Source organism: Oncorhynchus mykiss, chromosome 10 (genome assembly GCF_013265735.2).
Source record: "Oncorhynchus mykiss isolate Arlee chromosome 10, USDA_OmykA_1.1, whole genome shotgun sequence".
Lineage (NCBI taxonomy): Eukaryota > Metazoa > Chordata > Actinopteri > Salmoniformes > Salmonidae > Oncorhynchus > Oncorhynchus mykiss.
Window position 1 is genome coordinate 54,353,882 of NC_048574.1, and position 26,464 is coordinate 54,380,345.

At 41.1% G+C, this 26,464-nt stretch overlaps 1 protein-coding gene across 2 annotated transcripts in view; it reads right to left on the bottom strand.

The window, feature by feature from the left end:
- Positions 1 to 26,464, bottom strand: part of usp53b (ubiquitin specific peptidase 53b) — a 55,813-nt gene that overhangs the window by 8,617 nt on the left and 20,732 nt on the right. Inside the window, exons 10-18 of one of the 2 annotated variants that reach the window (XM_021619073.2) lie at positions 24,743 to 24,892; positions 21,527 to 21,695; positions 18,855 to 18,965; positions 18,026 to 18,148; positions 15,715 to 16,528; positions 15,297 to 15,361; positions 5,061 to 5,139; positions 4,047 to 4,930; positions 3,680 to 3,768 (exon numbers count right to left, since the gene is read on the bottom strand). In XM_021619073.2, coding sequence (XP_021474748.2) covers positions 3,692 to 3,768; positions 4,047 to 4,930; positions 5,061 to 5,139; positions 15,297 to 15,361; positions 15,715 to 16,528; positions 18,026 to 18,148; positions 18,855 to 18,965; positions 21,527 to 21,695; positions 24,743 to 24,892 — 2,472 coding nt within the window. In that variant the 3' untranslated portion in view covers positions 3,680 to 3,691. Of the gene's footprint in view, positions 1 to 3,679; positions 3,769 to 4,046; positions 4,931 to 5,060; positions 5,140 to 15,296; positions 15,365 to 15,714; positions 16,529 to 18,025; positions 18,149 to 18,854; positions 18,966 to 21,526; positions 21,696 to 24,742; positions 24,893 to 26,464 lie in introns of both variants that reach the window. The other variant, XM_021619071.2, reaches the window with a different exon arrangement.

The following is a 26,464-nucleotide window of genomic DNA, read 5'->3' on the forward strand; positions in this document are numbered from 1 at the left end:
CTCTCCAGAGGGTAGTGAGGTCTGCACAACGCATCACCGGGGGCAAACTACCTGCCCTCCAGGACACCTACACCACCCGATGTCACAGGAAGGCCATAAAGATCATCAAGGACATCAACCACCCGAGCCACTGCCTGTTCACCCCGCTATCATCCAGAAGGCGAGGTCAGTACAGGTGCATCAAAGCTGGGACCGAGAGACTGAAAAACAGCTTCTATCTCAAGGCCATCAGACTGTTAAACAGCCACCACTAACACTGAGTGGCTGCTGCCAACACACTGACACTGACTCAACTCCAGCCACTTTAATAATGGGAATTGATGGGAAATGATGTAAATATATCACTAGCCACTTTAAACAATGCTACCTTATATAATGTTACTTACCCTACATTATTCATCTCATATGCATACGTATATACTGTACTCTATATCATCGACTGTATCCTTATGTAATACATGTATCACTAGCCACTTTAAACTATGCCACTTTGTTTACATACTCATCTCATTTGTACATACTGTACTCGATACCATCTACTGTATCTTGCCTTTGCTGCTCTGTACCATCACTCATTCATATATCCTTATGTACATATTCCTTATCCCCTTACACTGTGTACAAGACAGTAGTTTTGGAATTGTTAGTTAGATTACTTGTTATTACTGCATTGTCGGAACTAGAAGCACAAGCATTTCGCTACACTCGCATTAACATCTGCTAACCATGTGTATGTGACAAATAAAATTTGATTTGATTTGATTTGATCTCTGCAGTTCATCCAGAGTGATCATGGGCCTCTTGGCTGCATCTCTGATCAGTCTTCTCCTTGTATGAGCTGAAAGTTTAGAGGGACGGCCAGGTCTTGGTAGATTTGCAGGGGTCTGATACTCCTTCCATTTCAATATTATCGCTTGCACAGTGCTCCTTGGGATGTTTAAAGCTTGGGAAATCTTTTTGTATCCAAATCCGACTTTAAACTTCTTCACAACAGTATCTCGGACCTGCCTGGTGTGTTCGTTGTTCTTCATGGTGCTCTCTGCGCTTTTAACGGACCTCTGAGACTATCACAGTGCAGGTGCATTTATACGGAGACTTGATTACACACAGGTGGATTGTATTTATCATCATTAGTCATTTAGGTCAACATTGGATCATTCAGAGATCCTCACTGAACTTCTGGAGAGAGTTTGCTGCACTGAAAGTAAAGGGGCTGAATAATTTTGCGCGCCCAATTTTTCAGTTTTTGATTTGTTAAAAAAGTTTGAAATATCCAATAAATATTGTTCCACTTCATGATTGTGTCCCACTTGTTGTTGATTCTTCACAAAAAAATACAGTTTTCTATCTTTATGTTTGAAGCCTGAAATGTGGCAAAAGGTCGCAAAGTTCAAGGGGGCCGAATACTTTCGCAAGGCACTGTATATAAATATTTACTCGTTTCTGGGTAACAATTAAGTACCTTACAGTAATAGATTTCCATTAAAATGGGCAAAATTAACTTTTCTCAAACTAAAATTTAGCTAGAATATTTTATTTGTCAAATGTCAATCATCATGTCACCAGAATAAGACCTTCGATATTTATTGTAAAGGAGCATCAAGAAGTTCATCATAACTTATTATATATAGCCTAAACTCTTTTGGTTTACCGAGTCGTAGTGGGAGGACCACACAGCATGTCATCGCGTGACTCCAAGTTTACTTCGATACGATGGTTATTATATCAATATATGTGTATAAAGGCTTTTCCACCGACATTTTACAGACACAAAAATTCACACTTCGAACAAACACATTATCGGTCGGCATTTATAGAATTGTATCGAAACTGCTCCCATCACAGCTGTGGATGGAAACATTGTTACTGTCAGCAAACATTTCCTCAATAAGTAGCAAAGTCAGTGCTTGTCCTGAGTAGTGGTATTAAACAGCTTCAATTCTAGTATACAGATTAATATATTTATTTATTGTATTTAACTAGGCAAGTCTTATTTACAATGATGGCCTACCAAAAGGCAAAAGGCCTCCTGCGGGAACGGGGGCCTGGGAATAAAATCAATACAATATAAATATAGGACAAAACACACATCACAACAAGATAGACCTAAGACAACAACATAGCAAGGCAGCAACACATGACACCACAGCATGGTAGCAACACAACATAACAACAACATGGTAGCAGCACAAAAGATTGTACAAACATTATTGGGCACAGTCAACAGCACAATGGTCAAGAAGGTAGAGACAACAATACATCACACAAAGCAGCCACAACTGTCATTAAGAGTGTCCATGATTGAGTCTTTGAATGAAGCGATTGAGATAAAACTGTCCAGTTTGAGTGTTTGTTGCAGTTCGTTCCAGTCGTTAGCTGCAGCGAACTCAGGGATGTGTGTGCTTTGGGGACCTTTAACAGAATGTGACTGGCAGAACGGGTGTTGTATGTGGAGGATGAGGGCTGCAGAAGATATCTCAGATAGGAGGGAGTGAGACCTAAGGGGGTTTTATAAATAATCATCAACCAGTGGGTCTTGCGACAGGTATACAGAAATGACCAGTTTACAGAGGAGTATAGACTGCAGTGATGTGTCCTATAAGGAGCTTTGGTGGCAAATCTGATGGCCGAATGGTAAAGAACATCTAGCCGCTCGAGAGCACCCTTACCTGCCGATCTATAAATTATGTCTCCGTAATCTAGCATGGGAAGGATAGTCATCTGAATCAGGGTTAGTTTGGCAGTTAGGGTGAAAGAGGAGCGATTTCGATAGAAGAAACCAAGTCTAGATTTAACTTTAGCCTTTGATATGTGCTGAGAAGGACAGTGCACCGTCTAGCCATTCTCCCAAGTACTAGTATGAGGTGACTACCTCAAGCTCTAAACCCTCAGAGGTAGTAATAACACCTGTGGGAAGAGGGGCATTCTTCTTACCAAACCACATGACCTTTGTTTTGGAGGTGTTCAGAACAAGGTTAAGGGTAGAGAAAGCTTGTTGGACACTAAGAAAGCTTTGTTGTAGAGCATTTAGCACAAAATCCGGGGAGGGGCTAGCTGAGTATAAGACTGTATCATCTGCATATAAATGGATGAGAGAGCTTCCTACTGCCTGAGCTATGTTATTGATGTAAGTTGAGAAAAGCGTGGGGCCTGGGATTGAGCCTTGGAGTACTCACTTGGTGACAGGCAGTGGCTGAGACAGCAGATCTTCTCACTTTATACACTGCACTCTTTGAGAGAGGTAGTTAGCAAACCAGGCCAAAGACCCCTCAGAGACATCAATACTCCTTCGCCAATAAAGTCAATAAAAATAGCAGCACAATGTTGCTTCGACTCAAGGGCAATGGTGACATCATTGAGGACCTTTAAGGTTGCAGTGACACATCCATAACCATATATACATTTATATATGTATACATATATGTAAATATATAGAGAGAGATTTTTTACTGCATTAAATGAATGTGTCCTCATCATCACCAGTGAAATGAAATTAATTTGTGCCTGCCCTTCTCTCACTGATTTTGACCCAGGCGAGTGCAGCATGTCATGCTGTAATGCACAAAATAAACTGCATCTGTATGCATAAAAGGATCTGGTCGCGGAGCCATCAAAAAGGTGCTGATAAGAGGAACTGTGACGCATGGCAATTCCTGAAAGGTCACAGTGTATCACTTACCAGGTAATATCGTCACAAATAGCCACGCTCATCCAGTCCTTTGGCTGTCACTGGGTTCCATTTTGCAGTGGGCTTATTGCTGTTATGGCCTGTTTTTGTGGAAAAAATAAAACAATATAGATATAGATGAACTCAATGCAAAAACACACATGAAAAAAAAATATATATATATATATATATTTTTTTTTACAGATAAACGTCAAAGCTAATTTTGGGCAGATGCCAGCATTTAAAATATTTGGATGCTTTATATTTCTAATTAGAGTTGTAAGTTTACTGTTGCGATCACTCGTTTTGGAACAGTGTACTTACTGTACATGACTGCCCGTAGGTGTTTTTACAAGCTGCTGTGACTGTCCAAGCTTACCTGCATCAGGCCGGGTTTTGGGTGGGTCTAGCATGGAGTGTGTGTTTGCGGGGTGCAGGTGGTGGCTGGGGTGTTCTCCGGGCTCCGTTGGTGCTTTGGGCATGATAGCTGAGAGTAGGAGGGGTCGCTGGTGATGGTACTTAAGTCTGTATGTGTCTGTCATGCAATTGTCCACGCTGAAGTACGTGGTGAGGGAAACCCCTTGGGCTACCGCTGACTCGGCTCCAGGTGGCCTGCAGATGGGGAGCCTCTCCTCGCTTTCGCCCGACGACGGGTTGCTCCTCTCTGGGTCCGAGCCCGACTTGGAGCTGGCACTCGACGAGGGCCTCTGCAGAGGGCCATTGGATTCCGACCTCTGGTTGGGGCTGGGGGTATGTGAGGCCGGGGTGGGCCGGACGCTGGGCCGGGGGCTGGTCTGGGAGGGCTCTTGGAGTAGCCTGGGACGGAAGCAATGGCGGCCAACATCCCCCTGGTGAGGGGAAGCTCGCTGGGCGGCTTTAGGGTGAGGCAGTGACGGCATGGAAGGCTGATGTTGAGATGAGGGTTCTTCCAGTTCGATATGGGGGGGTTGGTGGAAGGCCAGGTGGTGGGGGGGACAGGGGCAGGGAGACTCGGACAGAGGGGGCTTGATGTTGCTGGAGCGGTAGGCACTGTCCTCTGGTTCCGAGAGATTTCCAGCCAGGTCGTCAGAGCTGTTCCACTCCGAGCTACTGGTTTTACCCAAGCGCCGCACGGCGGGGCTGTCGCCATGGTGACCACCTCTGTTGTTGTTACTCATCTCTGGCGATCCCATCATGTGACTACTCCTGTTGTCTGAGGAGCTAGCGTCCCTCTCTAGACCTGCTCCTTTCTTAGAACTGCCAGAGCTGTATCTACATTTTCGCCTGTAGAATAGAATACAATAGAATAGAACACAATAGACTTTTTAAGTGCACAAAATATGGATGTACGCATTGACAATTAACAACATTAAACATATCAATAACAATAACAATATCCAAGTTGGTACATTACCTTGAACTTGGACTACTTTTCAGGAGATGTGAAACTTGATGGTCGCAGTTCTTTCCCTGAGTTGTCAGTTGATGTTTGCCTAGAAAACAAATAGACAAAGCTGACTCACTGCTTAGGACAAAATTCAAATGAAACCCCAAAATCATGCAACCACCAACATTTAATGGAGTTCTTTATTTACATTATTTATAAAGTATGGATAGTTTTCCCCCCACAATAAATCTTGATATTTTGTCCAAAAGGGAAAAGTAATACAACTTGGGGGTGATTATATTGAATAAATTCAATCAACAGTTAATCAGGTCTATTTATTCATGATTTCTAAATTAGGAATAAGTATTTGACATTTTCATTTAAACCTCCATTTTCTAGAGACAGATAGAAACTGACACCTAATCGCAGAGAAGAGAAATAACAAACAGAGAAACACACAGGAGAGACATTAGAGCGAGGGAGAAAGCGAGAGAAAGAGAGAAAAGGATGGACAGGCAGATGGACAGACAGAAACAGAGAGAGAAAGAGAGAAAGGGATGGACAGGCAGGTAGACAGACAGAAACAGAGAAAGAAAGAGAGAAAGGGATGGACAGGCAGGTAGACAGACAGAAACAGAGAGAGAAAGAGAGAAAGGGATGGACAGGCAGGTAGACAGACAGAAACAGAGAGAGAAAGAGAGAAAGGGATGGACAGGCAGGTAGACAGACAGAAACAGAGAAAGAAAGAGAGAAAGGGATGGACAGGCAGGTAGACAGACAGAAACAGAGAGAGAAAGAGAGAAAGGGATGGACAGGCAGGTAGACAGACAGAAACAGAGAAAGAAAGAGAGAAAGGGATGGACAGGCAAGTAGACAGACAGAAACAGAGAGAGAAAGAAAGAAAGGGATGGACAGGCAGGTAGACAGACAGAAACAGAGAGAGAAAGAAAGAAAGGGATGGACAGGCAGGTAGACAGACAGAAACAGAGAGAGAAAGAAAGAAAGGGATGGACAGGCAGGTAGACAGACAGAAACAGAGAGAGAAAGAGAGAAAGGGATGGACAGGCAGGTAGACAGACAGAAACAGAGAGAGAAGGAAAGAAAGGGATGGACAGGCAGGTAGACAGACAGAAACAGAGAAAGAAAGAGAGAAAGGGATGGACAGGCAGGTAGACAGACAGAAACAGAGAGAGAAAGAGAGAAAGAGCGAGAGAGAGAGAGAGAGAGAGAGAGAGAGAGAGAGAGAGAGAGAGAGAGAGAGAGAGAGAGAGAAATAGGGAATGGCCTATTTTCAGGGAGATAGCCTATTTCTCTCACAGTGCCGGTGAGTTGGGAGAGTAAAAGCATTTCTGTTTTTCTGAAGCACGGTGGCAGCACAGTGTTGATCTCCACCGCCATTGTCCCTGCCACCGGATCGACCAATCGGCAGACGGGCCAGCACAGCAGGAGGCAGTATGCATGCTAAATTCATCCACTTTAAAAATAGAAGCGTCTTTTTTCCCCCCACTAACCTAGAGGTCCATGCAAGGATAAAAGCTGTGGGAGACGGTTTGGCTCTAGATTCACACAGGCTTGACTGTAAGAAGGAAGCATTGCTATAAGCTAACCCATTCATGTAAAGGGATAAAACATGTTCAACTCTATGCTCTTGCATAAAACAATGAAAGAGTGCTTGCAGTCAACACTCGATCACATGAAAATTGAAAAAGGGGCCAGCACTCACTTGATTCAGTTACAATAAAAGCTTTCAATAGCTTAGCTTTTATATATTTTATGGGGAGCATATCCTACTAGAGCACACAGTGCTCTACACACAAGCTAACATATGACTAAAATGGAAACAGTCAAGTCCAGCTGCGGCATCTGAACAAGCATTTGGGGATTACTGTCAGATTAATGAATGTGGAGGGGCTTTGTGGGTGAACAGGTTAAATCAACAGGTGGACATTCTAGAGACATACAGACAACCAGCGCACAATCCAAAATGACATTCTGTTTTACATTTATTCACCCCATACTGTGTTTTCATTTTTTTTTTCTGTGACTAAAATGTCCTCTTTAGCCTCTGAACACACACAGGATAAAACGTAACTAAAATGCCATACTCTGGCCCCTCAATAATAAGATCAAGCTCTCAACATGACAACAACAAATTATAGTCAGGATGTTACTGCATTTTTATATTTTGCCTAGCCTCATTCTCCGTGTGGAAAATAGTTAGAAACCTACAGTACTACACAACACATATCCTACTGTACACTACACATGTCTGATATATTTTGATGTGACACTTACAGTATTGCTATTTACAGTAGCAACAGTTGGCCATTTGTTAGCTCGGCTCAAAATCTATTTCCACGCTAGGTTTATTTAGTGTTTTCTTCTCGGAAATCGTCTTGTTTTTTAAATAGCTAGTGCAGATTAGAACGTAAGAGATTTGAAGGGCATGGTCTTGCATGACTCACCAGGGCTGTGCAATCATGACAAAAATCCTTTGCGTTTAGGGCCTATGGCCCCATATTCAGTTGGCCATAATCTAGCGCCATTAAATCAGGGGATCAAAATGAAAAGTCCCTTAATCTGCTTTTCCTTCTTTTTTAAAGCCTATGTTTCCCTGAAACATTGGTATGGGGGAGGGGAAGATAATACTGATATATCTCTTTTCAAAACACTGAGGATTTTGTCTTTGCTCGGATGTAAATACAAAGTCATCTTATAATACAGTTTGAACATTTTATCAAGGGTTGAACTATGATAGTGTGATGGAAATGAAGTAAAACATTTCCATCACAATAGATAGAAGATACATTATGTATTGTATTGTCTTAGAACTATTACTATGATTTTGCAGTTATAATGCTAGATCTTTGCAAGAATAAACCTTGTTTTAAGTGTTCTGAGAGATTTGTTATGAATGCAACTCTTTAGGGACAGTTTGAAATACGAAAAAAATATTTTCACATGACCCTCCCCTTGCACTGTAAAATGTTCTGCACACAATCCACCTCATAAAATTAAATACAAAATAATTATTACCAACATAAACAACAATAACTGTAGCAACCTTGTGTTTATAAAACGTGGATATCGTCTTTAGAAGGTTGAGGGTTCGCCGACCACCACAGATAAGCTCACTCTCCCTGCCTGTATCTTAACACTACGACAAGAGCCAACTGCAGACAATGATCAGCTACTGTAGGGGGAATCATATTTTCAAAATGTTATTTATAATGATATAAAATATATGAAATGAATTTTCCACCAACAGGTTTCTATGCCAATGCACCACACAACCAATAAGCAAGAAATAACTGCATACCGATTACCAACTTCAAGCACTCATCATCATGGTTTGTGTCTTCAACACCACAACCAAGTAGAGTATGTCAGTCTCGAAAAAACAGAAAATACATCCCTCCCTAATCAATATCGAAGGCTTGGTTTGACAATCTCCAAATGTCATGACATTTTGTGTGTGTTTTGTAACAGTTGTCTCTTTACATTAATCGAATAGCAGTTAAGCAGTTTGGATAATGGAATTATATTCAAGTGGAGTGTATGAACGTGATAAGATAGCCGACGGGAGACTTTTGAAGTGGCCTAATCAGATTAAAACACTGTGACTAGTTGTGTTTATGCCACACATAAAAGGTAATACATTTAAAAAGTGAAATTACAAATATTTAGGCTATATTGAAGCGTTAGGTTCTAGGTCAAAGAATATCCGCTCGGATCGGAGGCAGAACACTTGTTATATTTTTGTGAGGACAGACACTGGGAGATGAGAAGCAAGTACAGGAAGTGATTTAATAGATACACGGACAAAAAACAAAACAAGAACAGCGTCTGGACAGGGGGGAAAAAACAACATTAATGCAGACAATGAGAATGAGGAAGTGACAGATATAGGGGAGGCAATCAATAAAGCAATAGAGTCCAGGTGATTCCCATGAAGCGCTGATGCGCGTAACGATGGTGACAGGTGTGCGTAATGGTGGGCCGAGCGCCAGAAAGGGGGAGCGTGAGCAGGCGTGACAACTTTCCTGAATAATGGGCCTGCTGGGAGCATAGGCCTATGTGGACACTATATAGGACGACTTCAGAGAATGATGATCGGCAACAGACAGCGCATTAGTATCAGAAGTAAATATACAGCCAGACTGTCCCGCTACTGTGCCTTTCTATAATCTGTCCTGAGTAGACCCACAACTGATCCTAATGGAATGAATGGAATGAAACATTCAAATAACAGGGCTTTTGCACCATTACAATTTACAGCCCAGAGTAGAATTTTACTCAATTGAATATATTTTTGTGTGGTGTGATTGATAGTTAACCTATTGCAGATCTTGACAAAATATTCACCTACCACGATTGTCACTATGGATAGAAGGCAGTATAGACAGTTGACTGGTAGACTACCCAGCTAGCACATAATGTTCTGAGAACCATATGTTTCTTAGAGCTTGGTGAGTGCGTGGTTGTCCTATGGTTATTTTGCATACAACCTTCCCAAAACATTCTGGGAATGGTGCAGGATACCCAGCTACTGTAGCACATACACTATATATAGAAAAGTATTTGGACACCCCTTCAAATGAGTGGATTTGGCTATTTCAGCAACACCCGTTACTGACAGGTGAATAAAACTGAGCACACAATCTCCATTGACAAACATTGGAAGTAGAATGGCCTTACTGAAGAACTCAGTGACTTTCAATGTGGCACTGTCATAGGCTACCACCTTTCCACCAAGTCATTTCATGACATTTCTGTCCTGCAAGAGCTTCCCCAGTCAACTGTAAGTGCTATTATTGTGAAGTGGAAATGTCTAGGAGCAACAAAGGCTCAGCCACTAAGTGGTAGGCCACACAAGCTCACAGAACGAGACCACTGAGCGCTGAAGCTGGTAGATGTCCTCGGTTGTAACACTCACTACCGAGTTCTAAACTCTACAAAAGCTGCCAGGAGCTTCATGAAATGGGTTTCCATGGCCGAGCAGCCGAACACAAGCCTAAGATCACCATGCGCAATGCCAAGCGTAGGCTGGAGTGGTGTAAAGCTTGCCGCTATTGGACTATTGGAATCTGACCCAATGCATAGTGCCAATTGTAAAGTTTGGTGGAGGTGGAATAACGGTCTGGTTCAAGCTAGACCCCTTGGTTCCAGTGAAGGGAAATCTTAACACTACCGCATACAATGACATTCTAGACGTGCCAACAGTTTGAGGAAGGCCCTTTCCAATTTTACCATGACAATGCCCCCGTGCACAAAGCGAGGTCCATACAGAAATGGTTTGTCGAGATCATGTAGAAGAACTTCACTGGCCTGCACAGAGCCCTGACCTCAACCCCATCAAACACCTTTGGGATGAATTGGGACGCCGACTGCAAGCCAGGCCTAATCGACCAACATCAGTGCTTGACCTCACTAATTCTCTTATGGGTGAATGGAAGCAAGTCCCGTAGCAATTTTTCAACATCTAGTGGAAAGCCTTACCAGAAGAGTGGAGGCTGTTATAGCAGAAAAAGGGGGACCAATTCCATATTAATGCCCATGATTTTGCAATGAGATGTTCGATGAGCAAGTGTCCACATACCTTTGGTCATGTGGTGTAACATTCTGAGAACCATATGTTTCTTAGGTGGGAATTCAGTACTTCAGCATAACGTTTCCTACAGGTTTCCCCATTGTTCTATTTATAGTAATGTTCTCAAATTGTTCCGAGACCATTAAGAAACAATGTCATTCTGTTGGAATTTCAGTACTTCAGCAGAACATTTTCTACAGGTTTCCTCATGGTCCTATTTAAAGTCATGTTCTCAGAACATTAAGAAACAACATTCCTCTGTGGGAATTTCAGTACTCCAGGATATTATTTTCTGCAGGTTTCCTGATGGTGATATATATTAAGTCACAATAAGAACACTTTCCATAAAAAACACAAAAAAACATTACTAACGTTCAAAGAACATTCTAAGAATGTCATTTAAAAATAGACAGTTCCTAGAGAAAGTATTCACACCCCTTGACTTTTTCAAAATGTTGTAGTAATTACAGCCTGAATTTAAAAATGATTAAATTGAGACTTTGTGTCACTGGCCTACACACAATAACCCAAATGTCAAAGTGGAATTATGTTTGTAAAAATGAAAAGCTTTTGTAAAAATTAAAAGCTGAAATGTCTTGACTCAATAAGTATTCAACCCCTTTATTATGGCAAGCCTAAATATGTTCAGGAGTAAACATTTTCTTAACAAGTCATAGTGTTTAACATGATTTTTGAATGACTACCTCATTTCTGTACCCCACACATACAAATATCTGTAAGGTCCTTCAGTTGAGCAGTGAATTTCTTACACAGATTCAACCACAAAGACGAGGGAGGTTTTCCAATGCCTTGGAAAGAAGGGCACCTATTGGTAGATGGGTAAAACAAAAAAAAGCAGATATCGAAAATCCCTTTGAAGATGGTGAAGTTACTAATTACACTTTGGATGGTGTATAAATATACCCAGTCACCACAATTTTCACCTAAAATGACATACCCAAATCTAACTGCCTGTAGCTCAGGACCTGAAGCAAAGATATGCATATTATTGATACCATTTGAAAGGAAACACTTTGAAGTTTGTGGAAATGGGAAATTAATGTAGGAGAATATAACACATTTGATCTGGTAAAAGATAATACAAACAAAAAAACATGTCTTCAATTTTTTTTCCATCATCTTTGAAATGCAAGAGAAAGGCCATAATATAATATTGCAGGTTAGATGATATTTCGATTTTGGCCACTAGTTAGCAGCAGTGCGTGTGTGCAAAGTTTCAGATTCAACCAGTGAAGCATTGCAATACTGCACAGTATATTGTATCAAGTCTGCCCAAATGTGCCGAATTGGTCAATTGATACATTTTCAAGTACATAACTATAGAGAACATACAAAAATGTTATGGTAATACAACATTTAAGTTTACACACTCCCAGGAATGTCATACATGACGGATCATTAGCTTATAAATCTAGATGGCCGGGCAGGGTGGGTGTGGAGCAAGAGACAGCAGGGGTTGAAACTGTAGAACCCAGTTCCTACATTTGAATATAAAAAATAATTTTATCAAACAAAACTATGCTACATTTTATCTCTGGGACCCTGAGGATGACAAATCAGAGCAAGATTACTGAACGTAAGTACACTGTTTACCTTCAGAGGTGAATGTAATCAAACCAGTTGCAGTGATAAAAGTGTTTTGTTGTTGTGCACTCTCCTCAGACAATAGCATGGTATTTTTTCACTGTAATAGCTATTGTAAATTGGACAGTGCAGTTACATTAACAAGCATTCAAGCTTTCGGCCCATATAAGACATGTCTACAGTATCTCCTGGAAAGTTTGCTCTTACTAACAACGTCATTAGCACACGTTAGCGCATGTTAGCATCAACCGTCCCGGTATAGGGACACCGATCCCGTAAAGGTTTCCTAACTCAGTTGCTGGAGAGGAAGGAAACTTCTCAGAGATTTCACCATGAGGGCAATGGTAACTTTAAAACAGTTACAGAGCTTAATGGCTGTGATCAGAGAAAACTGAGGATGGAACAACATTGTAGTTACTCCACAATAATAACCTACATGACAGAATAAAAATATTCAAAATGCATCCTGTTTAAAACAATGCACTAAAGTGAAACTGTAAAAAATGTGGCAAAGAAATTAACTTCCTGTCCTGAATTCAAAGCGTTATGTTTGGGGTAACTCCAACAGAACACATTACTGACTCTTCATATATTCTATATATGGCTGCATCATGTTATGGGTATGCTTGTCATGGGAAAGGACTAAGGAGGTTTGTAGGAAAAAAAGTAACGGAATAGAGCTAAGCATAGGCAAAAGTGGGAGACAAATGCACCTTTCTGTAGGACAATAAATTAAAACAAAAGGCCAAATATACACTGGAGTTGCTTACCAAGACTACATTGAATGTTCCTGAGTGGCCTAGTTACAGTTTTGACTTAAATTGACTTGAAAATCTATGACAAGACCTGAAAATGGCTGTCTAGCAATGATCAACAAACAACTTGACAGAGCTTGAAGATATTTAAAAATAATTATACAAATATTGTACAATCCAGGTGTGCAAAGCTCTTAAAGACTTACTCAGAAAGACTCACAGTTGTCATCATTGCCAAAGGTGATTCTAATATTGCAGGCGAAACCCTGAGGAAAATCAAACCAGAAAGTGGCTTCTATTTTGAAAACTCCATGTTCCATAGCCTGCCTTTGCTCCATTTAAAGGGATATCAACCAGATTCCTTTTCCTATCGCTTCCTCAAGGTGTCAACAGTCGTTAGACATAGTTTTGGGCTTTTATTTTGAAAAATGAGCGAGAACGATAACATCGTGTCATTGTATGGCTGGGTGCCAACAGCGTTTTGTAAGCGCAACAGAGTTTGGGCAGCCATTGTCTCTCCCTCTCCTACTGAAAAATACAGTTGCGGTTGATATATTATCGATTATATATTTTAAAAACAACCTAAGGATTGATTATATGTTACGGATACTATTTGGAATTTTCATCTGCGTTGTCGTGACCGCTCTTTCCTGTGGATTTATGAACATAACGTGCCAAACAAACTAAGGTATTTTGGATATAAAAATAATCTTTATGGAACAAAAGGAACATTTATTGTGTAACTGGGAGTCTCGTGAGTGAAAACATCCGAAGATCATCAAAGGTAAATTATTAATTTGATTGCTTTTCTGATTTTCGTGACCAAGCTACTTGATGCTAGGTGTTCATAATGTTTTGTCGAGCGATCGATAAACTTACACAAACGCTTGGATTGCTTTCGCTGTAAAGCATATTTTCAAAATCTGACACGACAGGTGGATTAACAAAAGGCTAAGCTGTGTTTTGCAATATTGCACTTGTGATTTCATGAATATAAATATTTTTTGAAATATTATTTGAATGTGGCGGAAACAGGTACAAAAGTATCTATATCCACAGTAAAACGAGTCCTACATCGATATAACCCGAAAGGCCGCTCAGCAAGGAAGAAGCCACTACTCCAAAACCACCATATAAAAGCCAGACTACGGTTTGCAACTGCACATGGCGACAAAGATCATACTTTTTGGAGAAATGTCCTCTGGTCTGATGAAACAAAAATAGAACTGTTTGGCCATAATGACCATTGATATGTTTGGAGGATAAGGGGGGAGGCTTGCAAAGCTGAAGAACAACATCCCAATCGTGAAGCATGGGGGTGGCAGCATCATGTTGTGGGGGTGCTTTGCTGCAAGAGGGACTGGTGCACTTCACAAAATAGATGGCATCATGGGGGAGGGAAATTATGTGGATATATTGAAGCAACATCTCACGACATCAGTCTGGAAGTTAAAGCTTGGTCGCAAATGGGTCTTCCAAATGGACAATGACCCCAAACATACTTCTAAAGTTGTGGCAAAATGGACAACAAAGTCAAGGTATTGGAGTGGGCATCACAAATCCCTAACCTCAATCCTATAGAAAATGTGTGGGCAGAACTGAAAAAGCGTGTGCGAGCAAGGAGGCCTACAAACATGACTCAGTTACACCAGCTCTGTCAGGAGGAATGGGCCAAAATTCACCCAACTTATTGTGGGAAGCTTGTGGAAGGCTACCTGAAACGTTTGATCCAAGTTAAACAATTTAAAGGCAATGCTACCAAATACTAATTGAATGTATGCAAACCTCTGACCCACTGGGAATGTGATGAAAGAAATAAAGGCTGAAATAAATCATGAAAACCTGCAAAATGGTGACTGTAAATCAGGGAAAAAACGTACTCCCCTGTTTTGGAGCAGCCCTCCCACCCCAGTACATTTTTTAACTGTCCCTTAGAGAGAACATGACAGTTTTTCAGTTTAAACTACAATTGATGAACCTTCACTACATACAGTACTACAGCTGTAGGATCTTAATTGGAACAGTAAAAATAATCCTGCAGCATGTTGCTTGATCGGTGGTTAGGCTATATTAGTGGTTAGGCTATTAGCCGGCCAAAATTGGGCAACATGAAAAGTGCAATACGGTTAATATAACCATGTTTTCATGTTTGCATGTTTTCAGTGAATTTATGTAAATCATGAAGCCCATCTGCCTTTCCTGCTTTGCAGAAAAATTCTCAGAAACAAAAGAGTGATAAAAATAAGATCATACATCTGTACAACAACTTCTATATTAAAAACACACTCTTGAAAGCTCAGAACATCCACTTACCTTGATGCAAAGAGGAGTGTACAGCGTCAGGTTTTGAATCACATCTGTTTGGGTGAAGTTGACCCCTGCTGAAAAAAATAAGAAGATTTCAACTCTTGAGAGTAAGATCGTTGTGATGCCCCAAGAGATGAAGCTTATGATGGACATTGTGGTGCAACTATCATTGTGTGATATTTAAAGTGTCAAATGCATTGTATTAGCGTATGGGTCCCCTGGAAAGACAAAAAATCTATGTAAACAAATATAAGGAAAGTTTATTCGGTGTCAAACTACGAACTCGATTAAACGAGACTTGCATGTAAACAAAGTCCACCTTTGTGACTGCACACCTGGCACTAACCTATGCTCCTAGGCTTTAGCTCAGCAGGCTAAAGCCCGGTCTCTAGATCTGGGTTCAAACCTAGTCTGTCACACATACCTCTGAGACTGCACCTCTGGTGTCAACCGCTGCTCCTTCCCGGCAAAGCTGTCTACCCCGGGCGAGTCAGGGTTGGTGGAGCCGCTGCTCAGCCGGTCGCTGCTCTCGTATCCCGACTCAGTCCTCTGGATTGTCCAGGTGTCGCTGCGCAACAGGGCTTTGGGCCCGCCCTTGGCCCTCCCCCCACCTCTGCTCCCACCCCCTCCACCGCCCTGGTCTCCGTGCCCACTTGCCCTGCCCTCCGATTCGAGGGAGCTGTGGCTCTCTGTCTCCTGCCGCTGCTCGTCCTCGTAAATCGTCATCAAGCACTTCTGCTGCTTGCGCTCTTCCCTTATCCTGAGACGCTCCCGTTCCCGCTCTTTATCCCTTTCCCGCTCTTTTTCCCAGTCCCGGTTGTCCCGATCGCTGCCGTGAGGCCTCTCCTGACAGGAGGGTTTAGAGAGCCGGGGGCTACCACCACCGCCGCCGTGCTGCTGCTGTTGTTGCCGTCGTTCAAGGTCATTCAAGACGCTGTCCACGTTCAGAACTTCCCGGATGGGCCTCCAGGAGGGCTTGACTTTGTTGCGGCCCGCTCCCGACCCGCCATCCTTCTCCCACGCATCCTGGCTGCCGTCCTGTTCTTGGCGACCAGGGGAGGTTTCCTGTCTCCAACTGTGTCCACCAGGGGCACCGGATTGAGAGCGTGGGTCCTGGGAAGCTCTGTTCTGGTGGGAGGATGACAACTTGTCAGCCCGGGCGCCACTCCCGCCTCGCAACCTCTGGTCGGCGTGCTGCCTCAGCCCGCCCTCAGAAGGGGATCTGGCATAGGCCATATCTAAACAGGAAGTGACATACAGATATAGGATCTTCATTTGTGCCAGTTTGCTACAGCAGGACAATAATCCTGCAGCAGCAGGAAATGTGAATAATTATAATTAATGGACATTTTTGTAGGGGTACATTAAGACAGATCAAGTCTGAAATTTCAAAGTGGAAATTACAAACTTTAGAAATTCTAAACCTCAAATACACTTCACATTTTTATTTTCCCAGATTGCAGGAAAGTTCTACTGCAACAGGGTGATCAAATTAAGATCCTACATACAGTGGGACAAAAAAGTATTTAGTCAGCCACCAATTGTGCAAGTTCTCCCACTTAAAGAGCTGAGAGAGGCCTGAGGTAAACCTCAACTATGACAGACAAAATGAGGAAAAAAAATCCAGTAAATCACATTGTAGGATTTTTAATTAATTTATTTGCAAATTATGGTGGAAAATAAGTATTTGGTCAATAACAAAAGTTTATCTAAATACTTTGTTATATACCATTTGTTGGCAATGACAGAGGTCAAACATTTTCTGTAAGTCTTCACAAGGTTTTCACATACTGTTGCTGGTATTTTGGCCCATTCCTCCATGCAGATCTCCTGTGCTGGCTGACTAAATACTTTTTTGCCCCACTGTATGTAAGAAACAGCATTTTTGTTTTAGTGTGTCAAGCGTGCATATGTAAAATGTAAAAATGCATTGTAAAATGTATTTAGGCCAACAATCTACATATAAGCTTGCACTTTTGGGACACATGTCACATGGTCTTCTGGGAAACACTGGCAAAATGCAACGCACATTGTTTAGCTTTATCAGAAAACATACCTCTGAACTGAAAATGTAAGAATAAAAGCTAGGATTAGAACTAAACAAAAAAAATGAAAGAGGTGAAGCACTCTGGAACCAATTATTTCCATCTTGCATGGTTCTGTTTGCCCTGAGCCAACTTTATCTGTGTAGGACAGATGTTATGCTCTTTTCTTGGAGATTGGCCATTGCTGCCCTTAGTTTGCCCTTTTCTTCAGGGCCACATCTAAAATCAAATGCACCAAAACATTATCCAAGTGACCCATCAGGCAATCTATTGGAGGTGCACCGCATCATCATATCACATTATAGTAAATACAATTTGTGGCTATAAACAGTGTGAAAAATCATACAACCACACATGAGGAGAAAACCGTTGCATCTTAATAATCTACATTCAGGTTAACACAGTCAAGTTTACATTGACTTTGGTTGTAGCACTGTTTGGTTGTATAGTTCACTCATCACACGCAACATTAAGTTTGTGGTAGTCAGTGACAAGTAACTGCCTCTGATTCAGTGAATAGTCATTTCTAACTGCCACTGTAAGCTAAAACTGTTTCGACAAAGAGACTATGGACACAATATACGGGTTCTTATGCATGTCATCAGCGCTCGTCATTGTTTTTCAAGGTACCCCTCAAAGTACAGTAAAACGTTACCTTGTTAGTAGAATAATCACTGTACTGCATGTTACCTTTGTGTGGATCTAGTTTTCGATGCCCTCTTTCGGCCTCTTTCTTTATCCCTTCTACCACCCTCTGGGAAGTCTCCTTGGAAGGATCCCGGAATGTGTTGGGACTAGCAGGTGGGCCTTTCACTAGGGATATTGGGATTGGGATAACACATGAGTTACAACACATGCTCTTTGGATTTGATTTGATTTATTGTACAATTTAAAAACACAATTCAACCACACAATGTGGATACAAAACATTTAAAATCATTAAGTATACCACAAAAAAGGTTTAAAAACACTGCTGTTATTTTTATTTTTTTATATATTTTTTGAAATCTTAGTTGTCTTCCTCTGCCAATTTGCCTTGGGGCCCTGACATACAGTGGGGAGAACAAGTATTTGACACACTGCCGATTTTGCAGGTTTTCCTACTTACAATGCATGTAGAGGTCTGTAATTTTTATCATAGGTACACTTCAACTGTGAGAGACGGAATCTAAAACAAAAATCTAGAAAATCACATTGTATGATTTTTAAGTAATTAATTAGCATTTTATTGCATGACATAAGTATTTGATACATCAGAAAAGCTCCCTCCAAAGATTTCCCATTGGGTTCAGGTCTGGAGACTGGCTAGTAAGTAGGAAACCCTGCAAAATTCGCAGTGTATCAAATACTTGTTCTCCCCACTGTATTTCATCTAAGGCCAAAGGGGCCTGGGTCATGTTCTTCAGGGCACCCGGAAGTACAACGATTTTAAAAGTTTTGAAATGTAATCGAAAATTAGGTTCAATACGCTTCAAAGCCTTTACTGTTCTGTGCCTACTGGCCTTGACCCGGATCTTACCTCTTTTGTAGCCTGAGGTGGAGGGTGGAGGTAGCATCTGCTTATAGGGCCCCTGGTTGGAGCGGAGTGGGCCTGCTTTCTCCCGGACGGCATCCAGCTTCTTCATCCCTGCTGCAGAAGCAGAACATCAGACAAGCATTCTGTGAGATGAGGTGAGAGCTATTGGCCATGTTCCAGGCTGACTACATTTCAGATGCATGCCAGATCTCAGAACGCTTGGATGGGTGTTTAACATGTCAGCTATCCACATCATATGATATAGAAATCTGATGCTTAACTGCGCAGTCAGTGACGTGGCACACAACCAATGCAACATCTGCAATGCAGTTGGTCTGGAAAGCAACCTATGTGTATGAAGGCCTTTGCTCTAGCCTGACACTAACCCAGCTGATTGAGTTTCCCAACGGTTAGCAGAATAAACTTGTTAAAGAAGGGCTAGAATAACATCCTGCAGTGGTGGCCAACTGCACAGGAGGAGAGTTGGCCACCGCTGCTGTAAGCTAAAATGCAACATTGGACAATGCATTTTAAAAAACGTTATAATAATGTTGCACATTTTCCACAAATGATGTCTGCTCCATTGGTGTTTTTTACGACACATGACATGACCTAGCCCCAGTAGTTTGCCTGTCACAAACCTGTGTGTCTATCCTTGCCAAGGTGTTCCGCCTCACGAAAACAGCAACTGGCCCAGTCTGGCATTCGTTCACTCCATTTTTGGTAGCATCTAGCCAGCCCATGTTGCGTCCCAATTCTCTACCCTGCTGCCTTGTGTTCAGTTGCCTTCACGGATTTAAAAGGAAAAGACTGTGGCAAAGAATACGGTGGAAACTCCCTTTAACCCAGGGGTCTCAAACCCATGGGAGCTATATCAGGCCCATAAAATGCTTTCTTGTGGGGTCCAGACTGATATCTGATTCCGATTGGAATTAGGCCCTCAAAGGATTTTCTTGCTTTTGGAATCAACCCACATGCGCAATTAGGTAAATGATTTAATATACTTTTTCGATCATGCTTTTAAATGCATTAGGGAAGAGCATCCAATTTGGCAGTGCACACTTTGGAAGAAAGGTAGAGAATTTGGACGTCTAACTAGTGTTACAGCATACCAGCTACTCTTCATCCAAATCAGTAGTCATGTGTATACAGTATATAGAACAACCAGTGAGGAGTATTTGCCAGTTAACCAGGCTTCAATTAGATAATGGAAAGGCATGCAAAGTCCAAAATAAAGTACTTTTATCTGTCGGCACGTTGATTAGTAGTCCACTGTTTGATTGTCCCCCCGAATTTGTTTTCGCTTTACAGGTGTATCGATATCAAATAAAAAATGCACTCTTTGTTTACTTTATATAATTAGCCCAATATTGTATGGTCACAGTGTATTTATATTTGATTGGATTTCAACATAAAATAAGTATTTATGCTCTGAGTAGTCTGTGGCGAGCCCACGAGTTACACAATCTCCAATTCGGGAAAAGGTTATTCTCAGACAAGAGCACTGCTAAGGCAGGTTAACAATGCCTAAAAAAACCTATCAACAGCATTGATAATCCAGCCAATACTGCCCAAAAGCAGTATAACAAATATACGTCCTTATATAAACCAATAATCTAACTCAAACAATAACGAAACACAACACTTTAATTACTTACTCTTATCCACATAATAATGCAAATCAAATCCCATTCCAAAAGAGGTGACCGGATACGACGCCCAGGCTAAACGGTCCATTTCAAAGAGCAGGACACCATTTCCGAAAGCAAGTGCATATTAGAATGGGAACAAACGCGGCATGGGAGATCACTGGAGGGAGTGAAAGCTACCAAGCGCACTTGACCCGGGGAGCAGGGATTGCAGGGAAAGCAGGGATTAGGCAGGGAGGCAGGCGTGGGCAGTAATCTGCACGCCAGAGACATCCTCATATCAAGTTCAACTCTGCACACGACAAGGGAGGACAATCCCAATCCCCAACTGGGGAGCGGTTTTAAAAACAATGCCAGGCGCCATCACATTGAAAGGATGTTTTTTTCTCAAAGCGACGGCAGAGTTAGTTGTGTACTGTAGGACTCTGTATTACGCATGTAGTGGAAGCAGGATAGTACATATTCTCTTTCCACAGCTACGTTATTTGAGGGGAAATGTATTGTTGCTGGGTTGTGGGTGGTGGATATGTGATTAATTTTCTTGTGTATGGGCAAGAAAATTGTGGAAAGACAGTGAGGACGACTGTGAAACAAAGTCTACTTAAGGCATTTAGGTAAAATGCATTCCACTTAAATGCCTTAAGTAAAGTGTTACCAACATTTTTGCACCAGGTAGGTGGTAGTGACCGAAAAAGTTAAGTAAACGTTTAACGAGCATAACCTAACCTGCCCCACACCTCCCATTAAAGGTCTGCTACACTGGACACTTAATTTTTGCTGAGCGTGAGACGCTCTCATTCATTTCAATATAACCAAGAACCTACAAAACTTTGCATAAAATTATGCTCTGGTTCTATTTTCAAGAATTTGAAGTGTAGCACACGGCCAAAAACTCTTCATAAAGTGGCTCCCGCTCTGCTCACGATGGCAAAAGTAACGAATCCAGTGTAGCAGGTAAAAACCAACTGTTTTTGTGACGACTCATTGTGACACACATGTAAACCCACCGTTAATGTTTCGTCTTACCTGGCACTTCCCCGTTGATGTTGGCTTTAAAGCGGGGACACATGGTTGTTTGTCTGGGTGCGTCCTCGCTGGAGACTGGGGTTCCCTCCAGGTTAGTGTAGAACAGGAGCAGTGGCTGGAAATGTCCCCGGATGCATTTAGAGGCCACGTCTTTCCACTTGGATCCGATCTAAGAAGAACATAAAAATAATGGAAAAGTGAAAATTATGTTTTGATGTGTAACTGACATGTTTGAGACTAAACGCTAAAGAATAGCAACTACTATGTTGACATACATGACGTTTTTATTTTCTTCATATAATGTGAAGTACAGAGAATTTTCAGTGTATTTCTACAGTACCAACCAGTCAAAAGTTTGGACACACCTATTCAAAAGTTTTTCTTTATTTCTACTATTTTCTACATTGTAGAATAACAGTGAACACATCAAAACTATGAAATAACACATATGGGATCATGTAGTAACCAAAAAAGTGTTAAACACATCAAAAGATATTTAATATTCTTCAAAGCAGCCCCCCCAGCCTTGATGACAACTTTGCACCCTCTTGGCATTCTCTCAACCAGCTTCATGAGAAATGCTTTTCCAACAGTCTTGAAGGAGTTCCCACATATGCTGAGCACTTATTAGCTGCTTTTCCTTCACTCTGCGGTCCAACTTATACCAAACCATCTGAATTTTGTAGTGGTCAGATGATTGTGGAGGCCAGGTCATCTGATGCAGAACTCCATCACTCTCCTTCTTGGTCAAATAGCTTTTACACAGCCTGGAGGTGTGTTGGGTCATTGTCCTGTTAAAAAACAAATGATAGTCCCACTAAGCGCAAACCAGATGGAATGGCGTATCGCTGCAGAATGCTGTGGTAGCCATGCTGATTAAGTGTGCCTTGAATTCTAAAAAAATCGCTGACAGTGTCACCAGCAAAGCACCCCCACACCATCACACCTCCTCCTCCATGGTAACCACACATGTGGAGATCATCCGTTCACCTACACTGCATCTCACAAAGACACGGCAGTTGGAACCAAAAATCGCAAATTTGGACTCATCAGACCAAAGGACAGATTTCCACCGGTCTAATGTCCATTGCTGCTGTTTCTTGGCCCAAGCCAGTCTCTTCTTCTTATTGGTGTCCTTCAGTAGTGGCTTCTTTGCATCAATTCGATCATGAAGGCCTGATTCACGCAGTCTCCTCTGAACAGTTGATGTTGAGATGTGTCTGTTACCTGAACTCTGTGATGCATTTATTTGGGCCACAATCTGAGGTGCAGTTAACTCTAATGAACTTATCCTCTGCAGCAGAGGTAACTCTGGGTCTGTCACGCCCTGGCCTTAGTTACCTTTGTTTTCTTTATTATTTTGGTTAAGCCAGGGTGTGATATGGGTGATTTATGTGTTTTGTCTTGTCTAGGTTTTTTTTTTGTAGATTTATGGGGTTGTGTTCAGTTTAGGTGTCTAGGTAAGCCTATGGTTGCCTAGATTGGTTCTCAATCAGAGGCAGGTGTTTATTGTTGTCTCTGATTGGGAACCATATTTAGGCAGCCATATTTTTGGGGTATTTTGTGGGTGATTGTTTCCTGTCTTTGTGTTTTATGCACCAGTTAGGACTGTTACGGTTTTCATGTTTATTGTTTTGTAGTTTGTTCATGTTTGAGTTTTCTTATTAAAGAACCATGAACTATAACCACGCTGCGTTTTGGTCCGCCTCTCCTTCCCAGGAAGAAAGCCGTGACAGGGTCCTCCTTTCCTGTGAGAGGTAGTTTTGTGACTGCACTTGAAGAAACTTTCAAAGTTCTTGAAATGTTCCAGGCTGACTGACCTTCATATCTTAAAGTAATGATGGACTGTCATTTCTCTTTGCTTATTTGAGCTGTTCTTGCAATAATATGGACTTAGCCCTATTTGGTAAAAGACCATCTTCTGTATGCCACCCCTACCTTGTCACAACACAACTGATTGTCTCAAAGGCATTAAGAAGGAAATTCCACAAATTAACAAGGAACACCTGTTAATTGAAATGCATTCCAGGTGACTACCTCATGAAGCTGCTTGAGAGAATGCCAAGAATGTGGAAAGCTGTCATCAAGGCAAAGGGTGGCTACTTTGAAGAATCTCAAATATAAAATATATTTTGATTTGTTTAACACTTTTTTGGTTACAACATGATTCCATGTGTGTTATTTCATAGTTTTGATGTCTTTCACTATTATTCTACAATGTAGAAAACAGTAAAAATAAAGAAAAACCCTTGAATGAGTAGGTGTCCAAACTTTTGACTGGTACTGTACGTGTGTGGTGATTCCAAATGAAACAAGGTCTAGTGTCGTGTTTTTGTTGGTGAGTCATAGACCTTGTATAACTATCAGCTTAACGATGGATAGTTTGAGTAAGATGTTAAAATGGCTTCCATCTTTTGTGAACCTGTCCATTTTGCCTTCACATTTCATCATTACAATTTGGCAGAGCTCTTGTGAGAGCCTTTAGTTGATTGCTAAGCTTTTTTAAATTTTTAAATTAAAAAAATGTTTAACTAGGCAAGTCAGTTAAGAACAAATTCTTATTTACAATGACAGCCTACCCTCCCTAACCCAGACAATGCTGGGCCAATTGTGCGCCACCCTATGGGACTGCGATACAGCCCGGGATGGAACCTGGGTCTGTAGTGACACCTCTAGCATTGCCGCTGCGCGACTAAGGATCACAAGGATACCTCAAAGGATAGCCCAGCTGTTAAAAGGAAAGCATTGCTTTTATGGCTCTTGTCAAAAAAATATATTTAGTATCAATAACCTACTTTCTTTCATTCATTAAACACAGATGATGTTTGCCGTTGGCTATGTTAAAGTGACATTACACTCCAAAATCAACATTTGCAAGATGTTTTTAGACCTCAAATGTAGTCTTAACATCAAGATGAATCCACATTGGATTGTGTCAATGTAACTGTATGCCAACACCAAATGAATGGAAAAGATAAGCACCTAATAAGATCTGGAAATGATTTGGTCCTTAACGTTCTGATTTATTTGATGTAGCTGGATCGGCTGAATTGATGGCCTGGGACTTATCTCAACATAAGAGCACTTTTGAGGTTGTTTTCAATGTTTTGACATGACTTCTGCAACATCTGCACAAATAGATCATCTATGAGATATTAGAAGCATTTTTCTCAATTCATTTGAAACAGACCCCAACACATTCATTTAAACACTCACCTCTTTCACGGTGGCGTCATCAAAGAAGACCCATTTTGAGGACTTGGTGTGATAAGCGAACGCAGAGTAATGTTTGCTGGAGAAACAAATCATTCCCACGAGACGTAACTCACTCCTTTTGGCGTTCTCATCAGTGACCCGGTTGAACAGCTGAAATAAGACATACATGAAAGATGGCATACACGAACAATGGATACATATTATCAATTAGGATAGGAATCTTCAACCAACTTTGACACTTAGTTAACACTCAAGCAAACCCTAATACAGCTATCCATTCTGGCTACTTTACAGACGCCCTCCAGATCTCACAGCACCTGGATAGGATTTAGTCAGACTGGAATGTGAACTTAAACAGTGGACAATCATGTCTCTTTGTGTGTGAGCTATTTCACATTTGGAGCGTGTTCATACTTTTGTTCTTGGATCATACTTCACAATATGTGCCCCTAATAACTTTGCATTTAAATGGTAGGCTACAAAGGCAGATACAGTGTAATTACAATGACATATTTCTACATACTACTAACAATTGTTATACCTGATTGTGGCATGAATAAATTCTACCTACATACTGTAGGCAGGTGCAGTCAGTGTAATTATAGTGTAGGCACACATTGTAACATATAACCTACATCTGTTATACCTGTTATAGCACTACATCTAAAGTTCCCCTATACATGTAGTTACACAGTAATAACTGTAGTAACACCATTGTAATGATGTCAGCTTTTCCTGATTTGTTTATCTGTTGTTATTATATTTTGAAAACAAGCAATTGAGTAATATCTCACATATTTGCAAATATTTGATTTAGTGTTTCTTGTTTTCTTTCATGAAAAGATCTTCATTTTTAAGTTGTATTCTTAAAAATGGAGGCGTAGTTACTTTATTTTAGCAGATACAATGAGACCACTGGAAATTGTACAGATTGAACTTTTAAGGATAATACTGTATGCTGAAGATTTTCCTCTGGGGGTGCTTTTGAAACCAAAAGGGCCCACGAAATGGAATAAAATATTGTGCAGAAATTACATAATTAGACACCCATGTAGGAGTTAAAAATATTCAAAAATTAAGGACTATGTTGTTGAATGGGATTGGGGTGCAGTGTGGGTCAGTTGGTAGATCATGGTGCTTGCAATGCCCAGGATTGTGGGTTCGAATGGCACTGGGGCCACCCAAACAAAAATTACTAAGTTGCTTTGGATAAAAGTCTGCTAAATGTATACACTAACGTTCAAAAGTGCGGGGTCACATTTAGAAATTTCCTTGGATCCTAATAACATATCAAAACACCAAATACTTAGAAATTTCCTTGTTTTTGAAAGAAAGTCATTTTTTTTGTCCACTAAAATAACATCAAATTGATCAGAAATACAGTGTAGACATTGTTAATGTTGTAAATGACTATTGTAGCTGGAAAGGGCAGGTTTTTTATGGAATATCTACATAGGAGTACAGAGGCCCATTACCTGCAACCATCACTCCTGTGTTCCAATGGCACGTTGTGTTAGCTAATCCAAGTTTATCATTTGAAAATCTTTTTGCAATTATGTTAGCACAGATGAAAACTGTTGTCCTGATTAAAGAAGCAATGAAACTGGCCTTCTTTAGACTAGCTGAGTATTTGTGGGTTCGATTACAGGCTCAAAACGGCCAGAAACAAAGACCTTTCTTCTGAAACTCATCCGTCTATTCTTGTTCTGAGAAATGAAGGCT